The sequence below is a fragment of the Cervus elaphus genome, chromosome 11, assembly GCF_910594005.1.
Source record: "Cervus elaphus chromosome 11, mCerEla1.1, whole genome shotgun sequence".
NCBI classification, from domain to species: domain Eukaryota; kingdom Metazoa; phylum Chordata; class Mammalia; order Artiodactyla; family Cervidae; genus Cervus; species Cervus elaphus.
The window spans coordinates 8,888,645-8,912,659 of NC_057825.1; the positions used below are offsets into that span (position 1 = coordinate 8,888,645).

The following is a 24,015-nucleotide window of genomic DNA, read 5'->3' on the forward strand; positions in this document are numbered from 1 at the left end:
CCATGGAAATAAGCAAAAATAACCCAGTACACAGAAGAAAACCTACGGGAACAAGAGAATGCAGAAACTCCATGCTATGATCCTGAAGATCTGCTGTACGGCAAGAACATTCTAAAGGCCCACAGTGCCCGATCTGGAGAAATGAGGCCCGGAAGCATGAGCAGCGCTGGGCAGAAGGTGTTTGTTCTTTTTTCTTTTCCATGGCCCCAGCTTTCTAACAAGAAGTGGTGGCCTAATCTGAGGAAAGGCTGAAGGAGAGAAGGAAGAGTATATCTTAAGAGCCATCTGAACCTCTCAAAAGATATTACCCAAGTACATTTGAGCCCACTAAAAGAAGGCCCGTGAATAACGGGGAACCCCACTGACCTAGGCCCTCTTTGAAGGAGCCTATTTGCCCTGAAGTGGGTAGGGGATGGGGAGCTGAACATTCAAGGGGAGACCTGCCATGGGGTCACATGTACCACAGGCACAGGGGACTCTGCAGTCAGGAGGACAGGGTGGGGAGAGAGTAAAACTAGACAGCATGTCCCCACTGCCTCTGTCCCCTTCCCACTTCCCAAGAAATATCAAGGCCAGACCTCCAGCACCACCTCTAAAGAGAAGATTCACCATCACTCAGAGAAGCAGAGGTCAAGGTTAATCTACCCATATCATCAGTAGGTATATGCAGACCCAGACAGAGGTGCTTCTACCCAAGATGAACATGCAGGAAAAAACTAGCACAGGACCTGTGAAAAGAGGTTCACAAAAGACAGATGAGAGTATAGATGAGAAGATTTTTTAAAAAATAGAAATCAAAGGAAACATAACAATAGCTTGGTTTTCTCAAAAAAAAAAAAAGTGAGACAGTAAGAACTCAAAACAAAAGATCAGATAATACCATAGACAGACTTTTCAAGGTTCTAGGATAAAAATCCCAGACTGTGGCAGGAAAAGGATTGATTCACAGTGTGGAGGTGCTTTCTGGGAGGGGAGTGGGCCTGAAGGGGAGGAAATGAGGGCGCCTGGGAGCAAATCTCCTGTACAGGGGCTGTGTATGTGTGTGCTTTCTTCTTGGACTGGGGATGGTCCTCAGATGCACACAGTTCACAGTCTTCTCCTCTGTGGCCCCCAAGCCCTCAGGACGACTCAAGCATCTGTGTCATGAGTCTAAAGGGATTGCTGTTGCTGTTCAGTCGCTCAGTTGTGTCCGACTCTTTGTGACCCCATGGACTGCAGCCTGCCAGGCTTCCCTTCACCATCTCCCGGATCTTGCTCAAACTCATACCCATTGAGTCAATGATGCCATCCAACACAACTGTGGCACGAGTGCTGTCTCATACACTGGGAGTGGACCCCTGAAGGCAGCAACATGGCACACAAGATAACAGGGTCTCAGTTCTGGCTCCTTCCACAGGGCTGACAGCTCCCTTGGTGCAGGTTGCATGGATCCCTGAGCTGCACCCATAATTCCACAAGGAACATGGGAAACTTCTGGAAGCCACACATACTCCTTTGGGTTCTATTTTATTTATGTTTTTTTTTTTCTTTTTTTGATCTGGGCCATTTTTAAAGTCTTTATTGAATTTGTTACAATATTGTTTCTGTTTCATGTTCTGGGTTTTTGGCCAGGAAGCAACAGGATCTTAGCTCTCTGACCAGGCATCGGACCAAAGATTGAAACTGCCTCACTCACATCTTACCCACTGGACTGCCCGGGAGGTCCTTCCCTTACGTTCTTGATCTTGTATCTTATTTCCCATTCAGATTGTTGGTTGAAAACAACCTTAAACCAAGCACAAGTCTTCATTCTTGCTTATCGGAAAACCATGATCAACTTCTGGGGTCTGAGCTGGCTCAGCAGCCACAGGAGCAGTAACCCCCAAAGAGCTGGGGGCAGCAAGGAGACTTCTACCTTGAAGGAAACTGCCTCCTCCCACACAGTCACTCCACATCCTGCCACTTTCCTCCTCTGCAGCTCTCAGTACCCTGAGAGTCATCCCAGATACTGGTACCCTGTCTACTTCCCACCCCGCCCCCCACTAAATGTTAGCTCCACGAGAACAGGGCCTCATCTGCCTTGTTCATGGTGTACCCTGAGTGCCTAGCACAGAGAAGGGCTCAAAAAATACATGTTGAATGAATATGTGGCTATGTGAAAATGTCGTAAAAACACATGGAACGAGTTCATTTGGAATAGAGAGACTTCACATGGCTGTTTTGGCTCTTTTTGAATGAGGTCACTGGTGGCCCCAGTCAGAGCGCTGTGGGACCTGCTCTATTTCTTTATCCATCTCTGACAGGCAGCTGGTCCGTGAGGACTGTGACCAGTGCAGGGAGCAAAAGCAATCCATCTGCCAGGCATCAACCAGGCCTGATGTATGGCATTGATGCTAGGAAAGGCTTAATGCCTGGCAGCACTTCTAAAGGCACTTTTCTCTCTGGTCATAAAATGTGAGACAGGAATTTATGTCCTAGCTTTCATTTGTATTAAAACTATGGAATCACTGACATTTAACGGTTGGAAAGTCATCTGAGGCTTAATTTCCCAGTTTTACCTCCTCGCCACTAAGACAGCTCCAAGATTGGCGTGCCAGCTACGCCGCAGCACACCAGTGTATGCTAACCAACTTTGGATCAGTGTGTCTTATTTATGTTTGCTGTGATTGAAGAAAGATGCTATCGGTGGCAGATACTTCAGAACAACTTGCAAAACTTGGAAGGCTGAGACGTAATTTCCTAACCTGCTTGGCAGTTTAGGGTTCTGGATGTGATTTAGAGTCCACACTCTAAATCAGAGGCACTCATGAGAGACTGATTGGGAACGGAGCTGGGCAGATGAAGGGAGAGGACACAGGGCACCAGCTTGCTTTGGGAGATCATGACAGAGCTGTTGTGGTCCTGGAGTCAGCAGTGTCTTGATTCTCTGGCTTTCTGAGGGAGCAGAGGCAGCTTTGGGGATCAAAGCCAAGTTGATTCTGCTGCTGGCTTCAGTGGCAGCTGCTTCTTCATGGATTAGCTATTGTTATGTAGTGGCAGCCTCCCTGATGATCGTGGAGCACAGTGGTTCTGGGGACAGGAGTTGTGCCTGGGAGCTCAAACTAGAGTCTACTCTCCGGCCCTGCCAACAAGTCTGTAAGCACTTAATTTCCTGTATTGCTATTAAATCTCATTCTGCTTCTACCAGATGGAATGGGTTCTGTTGTCTGCAACAGATTACTGACCAATAGGCCTTATATAGTGATGTCTGTCTCACTGGGTTTTGAGCTTAATAGTTCATGTGACCCTGTGCAGAGTGCAGAGTATGCACAGTCTTCAGGTGGGAGCAGTGGTATAATCTCCAGTGGGCGAGAAAAAGAGACTGTGTACTCTGAAGGGAAAACACAGGCCTTTGGCCTTGAGAGTTTAAAAGAGAGCTTGCTCACAGCACTAGGTCCTTCTGCTCCAATCAGCAAAGAGGTGCTAAAGGGGTAATTGAAAGAACACACGCTAATTGTGGATGCTTCCAAGGTCACCGCTAGGCTGGAGCAATGACTCTGTGATCACTACTCCCAACCTGCTTTATGTTGTCTTCAGCTTTTTCCAGGCGTGTCACCAAAAACTGTTGTATCCAGAAGTGTACCGAAATCACAGAAGAGTTGAGAAATACCAGTATAACCTATGGGCTTGCTTCCCAGGCTCCCCAGGCGTCACTAGTGATAAAGAACCCACCTGCCAATGCAGGAGACATGAAAGGAAAGTTCCATCCCTGGGTCAGGAAGATCCCCTGGAGAAGGGAATGGCAACCCATTATTCTTGCCTGGAGAATTCCATGGACAGAGGAGCCTGGTGGGCTACAGTCCACGGGGTTGCAAAGAGTTGGAAATGGCTGAAGCAACTGAGCACACAGACAGGCTAACGTACAGATGGTTTAATGTCTCCACAAGAAAAACGTTACGCTTCTCAAGGTCATCATGATAGTTTAGGGCGCACTGGCCGCTGGCCTCGTGTACAGTGTCCAGTCTGTCTTATCACCCCTTGTGCCCGCTGTGATTTTAGGTCTACCCTGGGGTCATGCGCAGAGAGGGCTCATTCCTTGTTCATATTCAGTCCAGTCAGTTCAGTCGCTCAGTCGTGTCTGACTCGCCGCGACCCCGTGAACCGCAGCACGCCAGGCCTCCCTGTCCATCACCAACTCGCGGAGCTTACCCAAACTCATGTCCATCGAGTCGGTCATGCTATCCAACCATCTCATCCTCTGTCGTCCCCTTCTCCTTCTGCCCTCAATCTCTCCCAGCATCAGGGTCTTTTCCAATGAGTCAGCTCTTCGAATCAGGTGGTCAAAGTATTGGAGCTTTAGCTTCAACATCAGTCCTTCCAATGAACACCCAGGACTGATCTCCTTTAGGATGGACTGGCTGGACCTCCTTGCAGTCCAAGGGACTCTCAAGAGTCTTCTCCAACACCACAGTTCAAAAGCATCAGTTCTTTGGTGCTCAGCTTTCTTTATAATCCAATTCTCACATCCATACATATTACATTCTTTCAAATGTGAGAGGGCAGTTATTATGTCCTCTGTGAATTTTCTCTTTTTCAAGTAAAACACCCCCCCCCCCACCCCGCAACTGAAATCTTTTTTTCTTTACTGGATCATTCCCACCAGACATAAATATCTTTATTAAACAAAAGCAGAACACACCAAAACAAAAAAACAAACAGTTTTCAATTCACACCCTCTCTGGCCCTGCAAAGAGCTGACTGGGTTCATTGTTTCCAGTTCTGTCCTTTCATTGTCTCTTGAAGCCAGTCCAGTGCGACTTTTATCCTCATTGTTCTAAAGAAGCAGTTCTTGTCAAAGGCCACCTGTGACCCACATGATGCTAAGCCAATGGTCAATTTTTGGCTCTTCATTGGATGCCCCAGCAGCAACATTTGACACAGAAAAATCATAACCTCTTTCTGTGTTTTAAAACTGTTTTACACTAATTTCCTCCCTCCCCCAAATTAAATTAGATCATGTATCCATGCTACATGGTGGTTTCACATATAAGTCTCAAAATCTAACTTTTATTTGGGACTTATATGAACAGTTAAACTAAGTCCATCAAATCAGAGTCATCCTTCTCACTAATAAAGTTCGTTTACTGATTCCCTTTTCCTAAAATCTCCTGGTATTCCACACATTTTTCTCACAATGTTTTTACCTTTCCCTATTTCACTGTGATTCATAGTCACATTAAAGAACAAAATAAAAACCTTTATGCATTCTTTCGAACCCTTCCTACCTGAGGGTCCACATCTACACTGTCCAATAAGGCATGCACATGGCTCTTGAGCACTTAAAATGTGGCGGCTCTGATCTAAAATGCTGAAGCATAAAATGCACACCAGATTTCAAACACAGTACTGAAAAGAAAAGGAAATTACCTTAATTATTTTTAATAATTAAGAATCCCTGGGATTCTCCACGCAAGAATACTGGAGTGGGTTGCCATTTCCTTCTCCTTTTAATAATGAGTATATGTTAAAATGATAATATCTGGGGTATATTGAGTTAAATCAAATAAGTTACTGAAATTAATTTTATTATTATTTTTTTACCTTTTAAAATATGGCTACTACTGGACTTCCCCGGTGGTATAGTAGATAAGAGTCTGCCTGCCAAGGCGGGGGACATAAATTCAATCCCTGGTCCAGGAAGATTCTGTATGCTGCTGCTGCTGCTGCTAAGTCGCTTCAGTTGTGTCCAACTCTTGGGGACCCCAAGGACTGCAGCCCACCAGGCTTCTCCATCCATGGGATTTTCCAGGAAAGAGGACTGGAGTGGGGTGCCATTGCCTTCTCTGAAGACTCTGCATACTGAGGAGCAATGAAGCCCTCGAGCCACAACTACTGAAGCCTTTGAACCTAGAGTCCGTGCTCCACAACAAGAGAAGACACCGCAGTGAGAAGACCACACACTGCAACAGAGAGCCCTGCTTGCCATAACCAGAGAGAGTCCTTGCACAGCAACAAAAAACCCAGTGCAGCCATAAATAAACACAAGTAAAATCTGGCTACTAGAAAATTTTAAATTCCATATGTAATTTTATATACTTACTATTACTAGAAGGCACTTTTATTCCTTTTCACTCAATAACCATGAACATCCTAGTTATCTTTCCAAGTCAGAATGCAGATCGGTATCAATCTTTTTAACAGATGATTAGTATTGTACTGAAACATTCCTGATGGATTTTCTTTTTTTCCCCCCACTTTTACGAGCAATCCTACAGCAAACAGCCTTCTACGTACGCCTCCTTGGGCAGTCACACCTCATTGCTAACTCATATTTGCTTCCTGTCCTCTAAGATCCTGGCTCTAGAGACAACCAGATGTGTGGTTTATATTTTAAAACATCTCTAAACTTGCGTGCTGCTTTAGAAGTTTTTTTCCCTAGGAAAACCAGCAGTGAGCTTCACTGTACAGGCCAAATCTCCTAATTTTCCTATTGCACTGTTTGTCAGACTTCATCTCTGTTCAGATCTTCAGCTCTGGAAACCAGACAACCAAATATAATTTCTCACATTAACCCTCCCTCCAAAGCAAAACTAATTTGACTATTGTTATCCTCCAAGAAAGGAAGCTGGTTTATATTAACTTAAACTCTTTAGTGAATAATAAAAGTTGTTTTTTCCCTTCTCTTAGGGGAACAGACATAATATGAAAATTAATTTTCATCTGTTGGCCCTAAGAGCTCATTATGTCAACCCTATACAAGACAGCTCTTAATAGCCTTTCCCAGGAAGACTGCTGTTTTTCCAAAAGAAAATTGACAGTGGCAGATTTATTTGTGATTAAATACTTAAGGGGCTGACATAAACAAAAAGAATAATGACATAGTATAGAGGAACAAAGGCTGTGAAAACAACCCACATTAAAATGCTTGTTTATAAAACTACCTGGAAAAAAAAGTTTTCCTGAACAATTAAAAAAAAAAAATCTAAGAGTCAGGAGAAACATAAGGAAGAAGAAAAGGAGGCAAGCAAATGCATAATGGATAATTGTTCTTTTCTGATTCTGTCTTGGCCTAGAAAGCCATCTTCAGGAATAAGAAAGCATTTGTCTTGGCATCAAATTTGTTCTCACAAGGCGTGGGCTCTTTGCATTACTAATAAGGAAGTCACTCTGTAGGAAGCAGTATTTGGGAAAGTGAAAAATATGTTTTCTATTTGTAATTCAGAATCTTCTGTCTATGTAGGGCTCTTCTCTCACTGTGGCTAAACTTAGTAAGCATAATTTAACCACTCAACTAAGGTAGTCTTTTACAATGAGTATTTAAAAAATGCAGAAATCCCCATTCGGTGACTCTAGGGTGACATCTGGGAATCTGTAATTTGGAAAGCTTCCCAAATTTAATTGCACTTTTCTTTTGGAGGGGGATGCCCATCTAGTATCCATTCCCCTTCTTCTGATGATAGCACTGTGGTTCTTCCTTTGGGCAATCACTTCTTCCTAGTCTCTGTGAAGTGATCTAACCCCCCACCCCCACCCTGCCCAGTTCTGGCTTGGGCACATGACCCAGGCCCAGCCAATTAGCATGTTTTATCTCCTCTGGTCAAAATGATTGGTTCACAGATGAGCACAGTGTACCCAAGAGATCCAATGAATGTAAAGCCTGGGGCGTGTTCTAGAACCATTGAGAAGGAGGTCTTATAATATCTTTCTGCTGGGATTGTTCATTGATAGAAAGTAAGCCTGGAATCGTTCATTTCTTTGTCTCCAGGAGGAAAGACTTTGAGAATCAAGTCAATCCAGAAAATGAAAAAAGACTCCTGATAACATTATATGAGTACCTGGTTCTATTTTTTCCTAAAGCTTGGTCTGGGCTTCCCAAGTGGTGCCAGTGGTAAAGAATATGCCTGCTAGTGCAGGAGATGCAAAAGACATGGGCTCAATCCCTGGGTTGGGAAGACCCTCTAGAGAACGGAATGACAACCCACTCCATTATTCTTGTATGTAAAATCCCATGGACAGAAGAGTCTTGCAGGCTATAGTCCATGGGGTCACAAAGAATCGGACCCTATTGAGCAACTAACACTTTCACTTTTTAAAGTTTGGTCTTCCCCAGCATTTTGCAGTTTAATGAGCTGATGATTCTCCTCTGCTTACCATTCATAGCCTTTGATAATCTCAAAATAATCTGAACAAGTGCTAAGGCACTAACTGGAAAAAGTGTGATGTATTACCAGTCCTGTCTGTAGCTGAAGGACAACTGTTCAATGGTGATTATAACTGAGATGCCAGGAGTACGAATCACTTGACCACAGTCCAAGCCACCAGTTTTCACCTGGTATCAGGGCCATAGGCATTGCTACTGCAAGTGACAATGAAAGCAGAATTATTAATATAAAATGATGGGTGGTAAGTATAGGGAGGCAAGCTTTGACTTCACTATTAGGGAAAGATAATAGAGCTGCCCAATAACAAATGCAGTTGTGGGCTCCCTGATCTTAGATGTAACAAGCAAAAGTTGGATGACCAGCTACAAGGGTTTCTGTAGAAAAGATTTCTGTTATTATCCTAGAAGAGTGGTTTTTAAATATGTCCTTGGACCAGCAATACGGGCATTACTTGTGAGCTTGTTACAAATCCATCCACAGATCCACCCTCACCCAGAGAATCAGAATCTCAAGGAAGGATGGGGGAGGGGCAGGAAACTGTGTTAAGAAGCCCTCTCTATACAGTCAGCAAAAACAAGACCGGGAGTGGACTGTGGCTCAGATCATGAACTCCTTACTGCCAAATTCAGACTTAAATTGAAGAAAGTAGGGAAAACCACTAGACCATTCAGGTATGACCTAAATCAAATCCCTTACGATTATACAGTGAAAGTGAGAAATATATTTAAGGGACTAGATCTGAAGACAGAGTGCCTGATGAACTATGGACAGAAGTCCGTGACATTGTACAGGAGACAGGGATCAAGACAATCTCCAAGGAAAAGAAATGCAAAAGAGCAAAATGGCTGCCTGAGGAGGCCTTACAAATAGCTGTGAAAAGAAGAGAAGCGAAAAGCAAAGGAGAAAAGGAAAGATATACCCATTTGAATGCAGAGTTCCAAAGAATAGTAAGGAGAGATAAGAAAGCCTTTCTCAGTGATCAATGCAAAGAAATAGAGGAAAACAATAGAATGGGAAAGACTAGAGGTCTGTTCAAGAAAATTTGAGATACCAAAGGACCATTTCATGCAAAGATGGGCATAATAAAGGACAGAAATGGTATGGACCTGACAGAAGCAGAAGATATTAAGAAGAGGTGGCAAGAATACACAGAAGAACTATACAGAAAAGATTTTCAGGACCCAGATAATCATGATGATGTGATCACTCACCTAGAGCCAGACATCCTAGAATGTGAAGTCAAGTGGGCCTTAGGAAGCATCACTACAAACAAAGCTAGTGGAGGCGATGGAATTCCAGTTGAGCTATTTCATACCCTGAGAGATGATGCTGTGAATGTGCTGCACTCAATATGCCAGCAAATTTGGAAAACTCAGCAGTGGCCAAAGGACTGGAAAAGGTCAGTTTTCACTCCAATCCCAAAGAAAGGCAATACCAAAGAATGCTCAAATTACCACACAACTGCTCTCATCTCACACACTAGTAAAATAATGCTCAAAATTCTCGAAGCTAGGCTTCAACAATACGTGAACTGTGAACTTCCAGATGTTCAAGCTGGATTTAGAAAAGGCAGAGGAACCAGAGATCAAATTGCCAACATCTGCTGGATCATCGAGAAAGCAAGAGAGTTCCAGAAAAACATCTATTTCTGCTTTATTCACTATGCCAAAGCCTTTGACTGTGTAGATCACAATAAACTGTGGAAAATTCTGAAAGAGATGGGAATACCAGACCACCTGACCTGCCTCTTGAGAAATCTGTATGCAGGTCAGGAAGCAACAGTTAGAACTGGACATGGAACAACAGACTGGTTCCAAATAGGAAAAGGAGTACGTCAGGCTGTATATTGTCACCATGCGTATTTAACTTATATGCAGAGTACATCATGAGAAACGCTGGGCTGGAAGAATCACAAGCTGGAATCAAGATTGCCAGGAGAAATATCAATAACCTCAGATATGCAGAGGACACCACCCTTATGGCAGAAAGTGAAGAAGAACTAAAGAACTTCTTGATGAAAGTGAAAGAGGGGAGTGAAAAAGTTGGCTTAAAGCTCAACATTCAGAAAACTAAGATCATGGCATCCAGCCCCATCACTTCATGGCAAATAGATGGGGAAACAGTGGAAACAGTGACAGATTTCATTTTTGGGGGCTCAAAATCACTGCAGATGGTGACTGCAGCCATGAAGTTAAAAGATGCTTACTCCTTGGAAGGAAAGTTATGACCAACCTAGATAGCATATTAAAAAGCAGAGACATTACTTTGCCAACAAAGGTCCGTCTAGTCAAGGCCATGGTTTTTCCAGTAGTCATGTATGGATGTGAGAGTTGGACTATAAAGAAAGCTGAGTGCCGAAGAATTGATGCTTTTGAACTGTGGTGTTGGAGAAGACTCTTGAGAGTTCCTTGGACTGCAAGGAGATCCAACCAGTCCATCCTAAAGGAGATCAGTCCTGAGTGTTCATTGAAAGGACTGATGTTGAAGCTGAAACTTCAATACTTTGGCCACCTGATGCAAAGAACTGACTCACTGGAAAAGACTTTCTTGATGGTGGGAAAGATTAAAGGTGGGAGGAGAAGGGGATGACAGAGGATGAGATGGTTGAATGGCATCACTGACTCAATGGACATGAATTTGGGTAAACTCCGGGAGCTGGTGATGGACAAGGAGGTGTTGTAGTCCAGGGGTTGCAAAGAGTCGGACATGACTGAGTGACTGAACTGAACTGAACCTGGGCTTCCCTGATGGTCCAGGGGTTAAGTATCCACCTGCAGGTGACACTGGTTCAAGGTGAAGATTCCACATGCTACAGAGCAGCTAAGCCTGTGCATCACAGCTAGTGAGCCCATGCTCTAGAGCCTGTGCTTCACAAGAGAAGCCCCAGAATGACACGCTTGTGCAACTCGACTAGAGAGTACCCCCCACCCACCACAACTAGAGAAAGTCAGTGCCCAGCAACAAAGGTCCAGCACAGTCAATAAATAAATGATTTTTCTTTTAAAAAAGAAAAGAATCCTTCCTGGTGATTCTCATATATGTCTGGTTTGAGAACCGTGATATCAGACTTGAGAGCACTGATTCTCAAACAGTTTCCTAAGCCTCCATTCCCAGAGATTCTGACTGAGAAAATTCGGGGCTGAGCTTGGGAACTTGCATTTCTAACAAATTCCCAGATAATGTTGATGCTGCTGGTCCAGGGACCACACTTTTGAGAACCACTATTTGAGAGGGTGACCCAAGGGATGTCTGAAGTTCTGTTCAGTGTTGAGATTCTCTGATCTTGAGGATTGACGCTGCAAATCCAGTCCTACTGCACGACCCTGTTAACGCTTTGGTTCATGTGTGGTTTGGCTCCACGCAATGTTGCAACCAAAATGACACAGCTCAGCAACAGAGGAGTACTTTAAAATAACTCAGGTTCATCACTAAGTCACAAAAGATAACAGACGTATTTCTTAAAATATAACTTAGAGCAACAAAAACCATAGGGAAACCTATTAGCCACCCTCAGACAAAGTAGGTGTTTCTGTACCTCTGACTGGTCAACACTTCCTAAAGATTTTTATTCAGGCAGTCCTAACCAGTGTCAGACACGACTGAGCGACTGAACTGAACTGAACCAGTGTCCTGTGGACCTACTGTCCTTTGCCTCAGTCCCTCTCTTCCTAAATTTACTGCTTCAAAAACTGCAAAAATGCTGGGCAGGACCTTGGTCTGAGGTCAGGGGAGGAGGAAAAACTGAACAGGCAAAGCAAGAATTTTAATGAGGCATGGGAAGGAAAAGGTTGAGAATTTTCACGTAGATGTTAATCATTTTTGTCCATAACAGTTATGATTTAGTCATGCTTTGTGCCAGACACTGTTTTTAGCACTTTGCATAAATCAGTTCACTTAAAGCTCACATCAATATTGTGAGAGTGATGTTTACTGTCATTACACAATTGAGTTAACCGAGGTTCAGAGGGGTTAAGCAACTTGTCCAAGGTCACACACAAAACAAGTGAGACGTTAGAAACCTGAACCTGGGTCTGTGTGGCTCCCAAGTCCTTGTCTTGAACACTGCCTGATAAGCCTTCCTACCAAATGAGGACAAACACATCTAGGGCAAGCGGCTTCGCAGCACCGGGTTTCCCAGCTAGTCTTCCTCACTGCCACCTGCTTGGAGCCCTCACGCCTGGGCCCCTCCTCACTCCTTTATATCCATTATGAGCTGTGTCTGCCCACCAGTTATTGACACTGATATGGAAGAGTCAGCAAAGACAGCTGCCATCTTGAAAGTAATGCCTTTTTTGCATGATGTCACCAAGATGAATGAGTAAATACGGTTAAACCAGATTCTGAAAGGCCCTAAACACGAGGCATCGGCATTTAAACTTGACACAACAGGAAATGAGAAGTAGTAGAGGACTTTGGAGTAGGGAAGGCTAACTTGCAACACACCCTGTTTGGTAAGATGTTTCACAGGTGATTCTTCTGTTGGCCCTGAAGTCCACGATGTCAGTCCAGTACAAGACTGCTCTTCACAGTCTCACTTAAAAGTGAGATGATTTGGATTATTGCATTAAAGAGGTAATTTTTGTTTGTTTGTTTTTAAAATTTTTAGTGTTGTGTTGGTACCTGCCGTCCAGCCATGCGAATCAGCCATAGTCATACAGTATACCCCTCCCTCCCTAGCCTCCCCCCGCCATCCCATCCCTCCAGGTCATCATTGCACAGCGCCAGGCTGGGCTCCCTGTGCTACACAGCAACTTCTCACCAGCTGTTCATCTTACACCTGAGAGTGTATTTATGTTGATGCTTTCTCCATTCGTCCTCCTCTCTCCCTCCCTCACTGTGTTCACAAGTCTGTTCTCTACATCTGCGTCCCCATTGGTGGTGGTTTAGTCACTAAGTCATGTCTGACTCTTGCGACCCCATAGACTGTAGCCTGCCAGGCTCCTCTGTCCACGGGGATTCTGCAGGCAAGAATACTGGAGTGGGTTGCCATTTCCCCATTCCTTCCCTGCAAATAGGTTTTATCAATACCATTTTTCTAGATTCCATATATATGCATTAATATACTATAGTTGTTTTTCTCATTAAAGAGGTAATTTTTTCTTAGAGCAATAAAAGCAGCTGGAGAAATTGTAGATGAACCTTTAACTGTTTTAATGCAGGGAAGCCTTTGGTAACTAAGAATAAACAGGATGAATAAGTTAATAGATTTGACTAAACTTAAAAAAATAATAGTCTGTCTAAAAACATTGTAAAGAAAGTTAGAAGGCAAATAATGAACGGTAAAAATACTTGCTACATATTTGACCAAAAAATTAATTCCCTTAATAAATAAAAAGTACTTCAATAGGAAAGGATAAATATTCCCAAGGAAAAATGGACAATGTGCATGATATGTGTTTCATTTGAAAAAAAAATACAGATTATGAGTTAATGTGAGAAAAAAGTTTCACCTCACTACTAAATGTGGGAATTCAAGTTAAAAGAAGATACCACTTTGGCAAATATTTATAAATAATGATGCCTTATAAATAACACCTAGCATTTGAAGATGAAAAAAAAACAGGCATGTTTATATGCTCTTGGGAGAACTGTAAACTGCCACAACTTTCCAGCATTTTGGCCTTATGTTTCAAAGCCTTTAAAATGTTCATTTTCTTGGGTCCAATAATCTCCATCACTGCTATGAATTTCTCTGAAGATGATAACCTCTTACAGACTCACACACAGACAAATGCATGTGAATTCAATGTGTCTTTAGTACAAGTGAAAAACTGATAATAAACTGCATGTACAATAATAAAGCATGGCTTAAATACATTGTCCTCCAACAAACAAATTATTTTTATAATCAGAAAAATGGTAATCATTATTTCTAAAGTTTATATGATAATATCATGGAGTGTTAAATAGAGGGAAAAACCTCTGGAGGCTGTGAAGTCATTTAGTCTTTCAGGTACAAGGTCATGAAGACAAAGGAGGGGTAAAGGTGAGACTCCAGAGGAAGAGAGAAATTTTCTAAACCAGTGCTGTCCAACATTGGAAACATTAGTCATAGGTGGCTATTTAAATGGACTCCCTGGTGGTTCAGATGGTAAAGAATCTGCCTGCAATGCGGGAGACCCAGGTTCAATCCCTGGGTCGGGAAGATCCCCTGGAGAAGGAAATGGCAGCCCACTCCTGTATTCTTGCCTGGGAAATCCCATGGGCAAAGGAGATTTAAAGTGAAATAAAATTTCAAATTCATTTCCTTAGTTGAATTAGCCATATTTCAAGTGCTCAATGGCCACAGGTGGCCAGTGGCCACGAAATCAGACTGCACAGGTTATAGAATGCCTCCATCATCACAGAAAGTTCTATCGGACAGAGCTGCTCCAAACATTCTACCGCAGGCCTGGATCCAGCTTTTGACTCATCTCTTCAGCCTCATTTCTTGGTACACTTCCCATCCTTCGTGCTCCAACAAGAGTGTAAGCATCAGAAGGGCAAAAACCATACCTGCCTGGCGCTCAGGGAGAGGTACTATCCTGGTAATTATCCACAGTGATGTGTGGAGCAGCAGATCAATGTGTAGACTGCTGAGACAGCACAGGGCTCAGCCTGGGGTTCAGGGAAGACTTCCCAGAGGAGGCGGGGAAGGCATTACCCAAAGACTAAAGAAAAGACTATTTATTCTAAGAGCATGGTATGAGTCAAGGCACAGATGAGAGACAGCACAGCATAAGGGAAGAATCACCAGCTGGTCAGGCATTTATTTATTCAACAGATAGTAATCGTCTGTGATGGGCTAGGCTTGAGCCAGGCTCTGACAACAAAGCAGTGAACAGCTACAGCCCCTGTTCTCAGGAGGTTGACACTCTTATCCGGTATTGTGGGAGCACCAAGCGTGAGGTGAGGTGCCCAAGAACCTGGCATCTCATATTCAGGGTCCTGTTTGTTTCTTTATCCTAGCTTTTCTGCCACAGTGAGGGCCAGAGTCCCACTTCCTTTCTTTCTCCCTTGCCTCTGCCCCTGCCCTGATGGCGGCCCTGGGGCATGGAGAACTCCTAGGAGTGGGGACGGGGTAAGGGCATGGGAAGGGCAGTGGGCGGTGTGGTAAGGCCCTTCCAGGAGACAGCGAGGATGTGGATTCAAGAGGTGGAAGAGGGACTTCCCTGGTGGTCCAGTAGCTAAGACTCCATGCTGCCAATACAAGGGCACCGGGGGTTCGATCCCTGGTCCGGGGACTAGATTCCAACATGCTACAACTAAAGACAGAAGATCCTGCTTGTCGCAACTAACACCAGGTGCAGCCACGGGGGGAAATTTTTTTGTTTAAAAAGAGAGAGGTCGAAGAATAAAGACAGAAAAGTGTAGTTTGGGGTGGGGGGGGGAGGGCTGCTAGAGTATTCTAGAAGTGACCAGGGGCTGAAAAATGGGAGGGCCCACTTCGGCGACGTCGGAGCGGGAGAGAAGGCACTCCAAGGTAAGAAGATGCCCTCCGAGGCAGGAATCTAGCCGAGCAGACGGAGCGCCACCGAGGCCGGCGGGGGAGGGTGTGTCAGCGGGGCAAGGTTCCAGGGAGAAGGACCCGAACACCTCAGGCGAGTTCCCCAGGGACGCGGGCGAGAGGGGCGGGGCAGCCCTGGCAGAGGAAAGGCGTCGGCGGGTCAGGGGGTCGGCACGTCGGGGGGCCAACGGCCACGATGGGCGGGGCTGAGGCAGCAGGTGCGCTTACCTGCGGGGCCAGGCGGGGAGGCTGGAGCTGGCCCGGGTCCTGGGGCGGCGCAGAGGGACTCCCGCGGGGGAGGGAGACCTTCCTCCCTTAGACGTTAGGGGGGCTGTTTCCCGACCTCGTCCTTGAGCATTTACTAGAGGCGGACAGGGCAATTCTCCACAGCCCGAAATCTGCCTAGAGCCAACGGCTTTGCTCGGGGCCGGCCAAGGGACCGACGCTTTTGGGGGCGTCTCGTCGGGTTGGGATTCTCGTCAGGCTCTTCTCTGAGGCGACTCCCTCCTGCACCTGCCACTCGGGCGGCCCAGCCGCCCCCCCTCGATTCCCGGCCGCGGGGCTCAGGCTCCTTGCCGGATTCCCCTCAACCCCAGTCGAGACCCCTCCTCGCGCCGCGGCCTCGCGGCCCTCGGTCCCCTCAGACCGCCACCCCCCACGTGGCTGGCTCCCCACTTCCGCCCCTCCCGGCCGCACCCCTCCCGGACCGCTGTACCTGGGGCTCTCGAAGCTGCACCCCCTGCGCCGCAGCGCCGCCCTCTTCTGCCGCAGGAGCGCAGCGGCCGCCCCGCCGGGCTCCGGCTCCATCGCCCCGGGCGGGGGCCGCGGGCTCGGGCGCATTCGGGTGGGCTCGGGCCTCGGCGGGGCTCGGCGGGCCGCTCGGCTAGCGCGCCGCAGCCCACGCCCCGCCCCGCGCGCCTCTGCCCGGCCTAGGCCCCGCCCTGGCTCCGCCCCAAACTTCAGTCCAGCCCGCTCCGCGCCGCTCGATGGGGGTGTCTAGGCCCCGCCCCGGCCCCGCCCCGAGACTGAATCCCGCCCATTCCCTGCCCCTCAGCCGGCTTCAGACCCCGCCCAACCCCGCCCCGAGCTGCAGCCCCAGTCCACTCAGCGCCTGTCTGCAGGGTCCAGGCCCACCCCAGCTCCGCCCCGCGCTCCAGCCACGCTCCTCCCACACAGAATCCCGCGGGGTTCCCGAGTCAGGCTGTCAGCACCTCCTCTAGGCGCACAAGCCCAAGATGCCACCCCGTCCCCAGCTCCGTACGGTCCTTGGCCCCACTGCTCCCGCTCGGTGGCCCTCAGCACAGACCCAGGCCCCACACACCTACCTTCCCACTACTGAGCTCTTGGTCGAGGCCTGTGCCCTCACCCCCAAGGATCGGCTCCTTAGAGTCTTCCCTCCACCTCTGAGTACCTCTCGGCTCTTTCTAATATATCGCCGTACCCACTGGGGGCCGCTTTTCCCCGTGTCCCACACATAGGCAAGGCCTTGTCTTTTCTCTTCCAGCACCCCCCGCCCCCACCTCCAAACCCACCTCCCCAGCCCCGGACTGAGATCTCCCAAATCAAGCTCTGGGCCCGTCTCAACCCAGCCCTAAGGCCCCGCCCACAGCCCCGCCTCTGCAAATGGCCCCGCCCACTCCCCCTCACCTCCGCGGGTACCCAGGTCCTGGCAGGCTGGCTACATTTATGGGTACCGAATCGAAGCTAAATAGGAATTCTACCTTACTGTCTGCGTTAGCTCGCGGATCTCGCCATCCATCAAAAAAAAAAAAAGAGTACTACTGTCTCCAGGTGGCGTTTCTGATGCCTGCCTGCCTGCCTGCCTGTCGCAATGAGGCCGAGGGACTGGAGTTGTGCAGGCTACCAGTTGTGGGCTCAAGTCTTGACTTAGTTTCCTGCACTGTCAGATGCATCCATCTCAGAGCCCTCAAACAATATCCTGCATCTGAGGGCAGCGACCCTATCCGGGTAAAGCTCGGGGTGATTGTACCACCTAAGTCTTGAGGAGGAGGTGAGCTAGGGGCCCTCAGTCAGGGGGGGCTTGTCATAGTGAGGCAGGTGTGGTCATGCTGGCCAGGAACTGGTGGAGCAGACGCTGAGGAGTGTATGTGGGGGAAGCCTGAGCTTGGAAGACACTAGCCGAGAAACTGTGTCAGGTGGGGCCAGGGGTCCCCATGATCAGCTTGGATGATGTTACCCCCTGGTGCACACTCCCTCAACAACTTGAAGGTGCTTTCCCAGGTCTGGACTCCTTCACTGCTGCATATTCCAGCAGAGAAGTCAGTCTGGAGAATGCAGGGGAGAGGACAAAATGTAGGGGACTTCCCATTTCTTTTTCCTGCCCCTTGAGACTCCCCTCAATTTCCATGAGACAATCCTTGTAAGACAGTCCCCCACCACCACTTTCCTTTTAAACAAGTGAGAGTGAGTTTCTGGGTTTTGTGAGGCATCATGAACTTCCCCCAACATAACTTTTCAGACTTGGATCCCATTACACCCCCAAATCCTTGCCTCAGTGAGACGAGGTTGCCTGCCTCCCCAACATCATCCTGCTCCTTCTCCTCTTATATCTTTCCACCTCTTCTGCCCACCATGTCTTCAGCCATCTCTGAAATGAATCTGCAAATGGCGCTGCCCTCTCTCTAAGACTTCCCCCAATTCTCTGTGTCCCACCCCCGAGTGCCCACAGCACTGACTCTGCCCCTCCCCAAGGGCACTGCTCCTGCATGTCATTCATGTTCTAGTAACCTCTTAGTTGAGTCTCCACACCTCCTTCATGTCTGTGTCTGGCACAGCAACTGTTGGCTAAAGGAATGCACGTGACTTTAAAAAACTGAGCAATATTCATTGGAAAAAACATTTAATTTCAAAGTAAACAAAAATGTTTATACACTAAAGTATTTAATTAGTGAAACAATTATTATCCGCGTAACAAGCTGAAAAATACAGCAACTTGATACAAGACTGAGGTAACAAAATACTTCACCAAAAATCTAAAGAATCCCACAGAGGGCTGATGTTCAGTGGTTACTGCGGATGAGACAATTCACAAGAATTAGGGAAAGTCCTTACACAACTGCATGCAGGGGGTTCTGCTGGAAAAAAAAGACAGCCCGGGAGAGTGCAACAGATCGAACAAGAAACAAACTGAAATGTAAAAAGTGATTTTCAACTTACTTGGAGGAATACATAAGAAATTGAAAACTACTCTCTATGCAACATTTTGAATGCTAAGTGAAAAACCATGCATTTTGGCACAAAATTTATTGAAGATTTTACCACACTAAATTAATCACTATTGTTACTGAATGGTCACAGTCGTTCAGAAACAGATAAAGAGATGAGTGATTACAGAACTCACAGATGCTCCATCGTTGCTGCTGCGAGCAGGGGGTTGGGGGCTGCCCGTGGCGCACACACATTTGTGCAGCACCAGTGGTGAGGTGGTCCGTGGGACGAGTTCTCGACACCCAAGGGAAAGCAGCTCTCGCTCAAGTTGTACTTGTATTTAACACTGAAATTAAAAACAAAGAACTTCTGAAGTAAATACTCTTAAGCGTTCTGATGTGACTCTCTCGTTCCACCTCGGAATCCTGTGTCCAGCCATAGCTCTGTGTCTGGCTGTCCTGTGCCAACCGGCCACTCGGACAGTAACTGGACTCACAAATTGAAGACTATTCAGTCTGTTGAGCCTTTCGAAGACTTTCTGGAGGAATCCACACAGGGTTTCTACCCAGTGCTGGGTGGGGGTTGCAATGGGGGGTGGGGAGCCAGGGTCTTGCTGGGAGAGAGGAAATGGCGTGGTGAGGATGATTTGTTCGTTGAGAGGTCAGCTCCATGAGGGCAGGGCTTAGGTTTATCTTGTTCTCGGCCACTTCAATCCCGAGGAAGAGGCTGACACACAGGAAGCACTCACTAGAGATGATAATCGATGGACGAATGGGTGGCTTTACACAGAGGGTCTGTTATTTCAAAAGGACTCTTGTAGTTTTTTTGTTTTTCTTTTCTTTTTAAAACATGAAATCACCCAACATTTCAGAATGATGTGTGATTAAAATGATTTACCAAGTCACAATAGGTAAGTCAGGTTGTGTTTTCAGCACTGTTCACCTGGTTCTCAGCATCAGTAATGTGGGTCCAGAACTCTAGACTCTCTACCTGTGGATTGAAAGCAGACCTTGCTTGTAAGGGCTTCCTGTTTTGTGGACCATTCTTCCATCTGTCAAATGGCATCCTAAAAGACACACTTCTTGGGCTTGGAAGGTGGGAGGAAGATGATGAAAGAAATACTGGCCACATTGGTAAGAAAAAAAAAAACACTTTGTAAATTCAGTTGGCAAGAGAGAGTGGGTTCTTTCATAAGCAGAACCCCTTCATTGTCTTCTCTTCAGGGTCCACAGGGGACAGGGTGATGAACTGGCTTCTCCAGGGAGGGGAGGCAGGCCACACTGTCCCAATGGGCACACTCAGATCAATATTTCTACAGCTTTCCACCAAATCCGTCCTCCAGAAACTTTCAGTTGTCAGAGTGCACTTGGTTGACCTTGAGTTACAGAACGCGTTTGACAGAGAGAAGTGAAAATTCCTCTTGGGGATAGGTGAGTGAGCTGTTGGCATGGCATCATGAGGATACTAGCTATCTACTCCACAGGTCGTAGACAGCACTCTAGAACTTTCATTCAGGGATTTGTTTGCTTAAAAAAAAAAAAAAGATACAGCATACACATACCAGAGACATCCCTTTCAGTGTTTTCACAGACATTTGTGTACAATGGTGAGTCAGAGAGCAAGACCCAGGAATGCTTTCTTCCAGGGTGAGAATCCACCTGGGGACTTTCCCTTTTGGGGTTTGTGCCTAGCCCTCCCTCTGCCCCTGGCTTGCCATGACTGGCGGCATGAAGGACAAACCAATGTTAGGAAGACAGCAAGCGTGGCCCTGAGCCCCTGCTGGGAGAGCCAGGAGCCTTATAGCTTTATCCTCAGGACCCTTCTGGTAAGTTCAAGGTTCTTACCAGTTCTATGGAGAGTCAAAGCTAAGAATGTTTCCAGGAGGGGACATGGGGTCAATTTCAACTAGTGAGAAGACTAAACACTTTGACAAGAACTGCGATTGTGCTATTTCAAAATTGGGCTCAGAAGAAAACATTTGTGAAAGATAAAGAAAATCTGTAAAGGGCTGCGAGTGATCTTATTTAGTGGAGCCTGAAATTTTGAGGTTTTTGGATTGGCTTCTATAATATCTCATGGTGGAAAAACCAGGACAGTTTGAAGAGTAGAGAAACTCAAGGAAAGTAGTTTTGCAATTGCATTCAAACTTTAGTCTTAAAAAAAAATTAGCAGGTAGAATCAGAGATAATATCGGTTAAAGCATTGACACTGCATGGTTCTGGTGAGAGGTGTTGGGGTGTCTGGTATGTTCATTCAGACTCCAGATGCTAGTTTGAGCAGTTGTTGGTATGAATTAGGTGCATGCATCTGACCCCAGCTGCAAGAGGGTATGTGAAGCACCAGTGATGGACAAAGTTTGATGGCCTCAACTTCCCCATTGGGCATTTCTCCCACCACCAAAGTATTCTAGACTTGTTCCAAAGGAAGTTAGTTACTGAGCACAGTAAGGTGCCATCACAAAGTAAGACCCCAATGACAATCACTTTCCTCACTAATTCATCTGAATTTTAGGAAAAGTGGTCACCTTTTGATCAAAATACAGGGGTGGGTTCTTTGGCAGTTCTTAAATCGACCTCTTACCATTTAGTGGTTAAGGTGTTGTTTTGAAGCATCTTGCACAGAAACTCTTTTAAGAGTAGTTTGCTGTCTGATCAGTGTGAGCTCTGAAACCATGAGAGTGACAAGGACCCAAAAATCCAGTCTCTTTCAAAAAATCATTCAGGTTTCCTTCTCAGAATCAGGACACCCAGATTAAAAAAAAGGGGAGGAAGAGGGGAGGGGAGAAGGCAGGAAGGGGCTGGGGGGAGAAGCTACAGTGATAAAGCTACCATAAATAAAGCTAATTTTTATTCACGACTTTAAATAAAAATGTATTTGTGCAAAGTAAGTCACTTAAAAACATGACAAGGAGTGACAGGTGAAGGACATTGTTCACCTGAAGAGCTCTCAGCTGAAACCAGAGCTCTGACTGTCCGCTCCCCGGGGCTTTGCTCTCTCGTCACCATGGTCATCAACTATTGTGCCCTTGGACTTGGATGATGGAGAATTTGCTGGTGACTGTGTTTGGGGGCAAGAATGGGGGAGCTTAAGGCCTCAGTGTCACTCAGGCTCCCCAGTGTAATCAGGAATCCCAGAGGCCCCGCCCTGGCAGTGGAGGCAAAGAGATGAGGTGGGGGGAGCGAAAGCCTGGCCCTTTGGGGAGCGGTTGGTGCAGAGTAGCTTCCATGCAGCAGGTCAGGTCACCGCGCACAGTTGGCCTCGAGAAGCTGGCAGAAAGTGGCCCCCATGCTGGCACAGGACAGGGTGGGGGGAGGGGGAGGAGAAGGGGGGGGGGCGCCTTCAGACCCTGCGGGAGGGGGCTGGGAGGAAGCAAGCAGGCCGGCAGCCGGCCCAGCCCATGGTTCCGAAGCCGGGTCCTATCTGAGAAGAGCCGACTGCAACAAGACCTGGGAGGGCCCGGGGGCCCAGGGAGCAGGCCGTCCGGATGAATAGCACCCATAGGAACAGAAAACAAGACACAATTTAAGGCATTGTTTGTTTACAGTAAAAGAATGCGAGGGACCCTTAACACAGGAGGAATCTGGGCTCTCTGACCTTCCTCGGTGGATGAGTCTATCGCTTAAGGTGAAAGCAGGGCCTCAAAGAGAATGAAGTGTGTGATGTCACGAGTCTTGTGCCAAAATGCATGTTTCTCGGAGAGTCCACGCTCGCTCGCTTGCACGCACACAGACACAGCACGCACACGCAGAGGACGCTTCGGGTGTACAAAATCTGAGGCAGCCCTGTGGGCGAGCGACCCCACGCGCTGGGGTGAAAAGAGCCAGTCCCCAGCCCGTCTCGTCCCTCTGGCCCTCACACGGGGGTCGCCATCCACTCTTTGTGCAGGAGAAAGCCCTGGGGACCCAACGTGGGCCGGGTGCTCTCTGGTCGCAGCAGCAGCTGGTGGACAGACGCGGGCCCAGGCTGGGCGGGCAGGCAGGCAGGGTGTACAGTCTGGGGACCAACCGAAGCCCCCCGAGGTGGTGCTGCAGAATGGGGGGCATGAGGATGGCTGGGGATCAGTGGGTGGACCCCACATTGGCGGAGCCCTCCAGACTGTGAGGCCATGTCCCCTCAAGTCCAGGTCTGAGTCTCCCAGCACCCCGCCAGCGGCCTGTGCCCCCGATGTGCGCTTGGCCACCAGTCCCAGGCTGGGCTCCCAGAGGCCTCCGAAGTCACGCCAAGTCTTGCAGAGACTTATTCAAATGACATAAGGTTTGCAGGTACCTAGAAGAGAAAGCTCAGTCTCTTGTCAAAGTTCCGACCTTTTAGAAGGGGCTGGGGCTGGGGGAGTGGAGGGGTGGTCCCTAAGGGAAGGGTTCAGGCCTCTCCCAGTCAGTCTGTGAATGAGTGGGCGGGGCTGGGGCGAGGAAATGGCAATAGTAACAGCCGCCACGTGTTAAGGGGCCACCACGTGCCAGGCAGGGCTCTTAGGACCCCATTGGTATTGTGTCCTGAGCCTTCACAACAACCCTAGGAGGCAGGTAATGGAATTGTTCCCATTATAAAGATGAAGAAACTGAGGCTTAGGGAGGTGAAGGACACAGCGGGTGAGTGACAGGGCACCCACGCTCTCAACCACTATCCTTGGGCCAAAGCACAAGTGCATTTGCAGGAAGAGATGACCAAGCCTGTAAGGTAAGCCCATGCCTCTGGATAGGAGAGGGGTGGTTAGTGGATGGCAGGAGTTGGCAAGTAGAAGTATAACAAGAAGGAGGAAGTTTGGGGATGTCAGGAACCCTGAGACCTTCCTATGCTGTGTCCCCAGGGCCAGATCCCAGTTCCCTTTACTGTCGGACCCCCAGCCCCAAGATCAGGATGCTTCTCCTTCCCTTCAAAGCTGCTGACCTGCCCCCAGACCCAGGCCTCCTCCCTAGCATGGCCGTGGGGTTCCAGGAAATTTGATGAGAAGCAGTTTCATCAAAAACAAATCCATCTTGGTGTCAATTTGGTCAAAATGATGAACTGGAAAAAAATGCATCTCCTTGCACCAGGAGACAGTTATAAGAATGGTCATGGCAGCACTGTTCAAAATAGCAAGAAGCAGGAAATCATTCTTGGGATCACAGACAGGAGAAGTGATAAAAAATTACAAACAAATGAATCACAGCTACACACACTGACACAGAGGTATCCTAGGAATATACTGTAGGAGAAAAAGCAGGTCACAGAAGGAGCTGTGCAGTAATGGTTCTGTGTTTT

General features: G+C 47.3%; 2 protein-coding genes across 12 annotated transcripts in view; both read right to left on the minus strand.

Moving 5' to 3' along the window:
- GARNL3 (GTPase activating Rap/RanGAP domain like 3) overlaps window positions 1-16,501 on the minus strand; it is a 161,475-nt gene extending 144,974 nt beyond the window's left edge. For 2 of the 3 annotated variants that reach the window (XM_043917122.1, XM_043917119.1), the window contains exon 1: window positions 16,322-16,501. In XM_043917122.1, the coding sequence (XP_043773057.1) occupies window positions 16,322-16,446 (125 nt within the window). In that variant the 5' untranslated portion in view covers window positions 16,447-16,501. The remainder of the gene's footprint in view (window positions 1-16,321) is intronic. The other variant, XM_043917121.1, reaches the window with a different exon arrangement.
- Window positions 16,502-18,449: 1,948 nt separating this feature from the next.
- The window catches only part of RALGPS1 (Ral GEF with PH domain and SH3 binding motif 1), a 298,169-nt gene continuing 292,603 nt past the window's right edge, over window positions 18,450-24,015 (minus strand). For all 9 annotated transcript variants that reach the window (XM_043916818.1, XM_043916823.1, XM_043916822.1 and 6 more), the window contains one exon: window positions 18,450-23,040. In XM_043916818.1, the coding sequence (XP_043772753.1) occupies window positions 23,011-23,040 (30 nt within the window). In that variant the 3' untranslated portion in view covers window positions 18,450-23,010. The remainder of the gene's footprint in view (window positions 23,041-24,015) is intronic.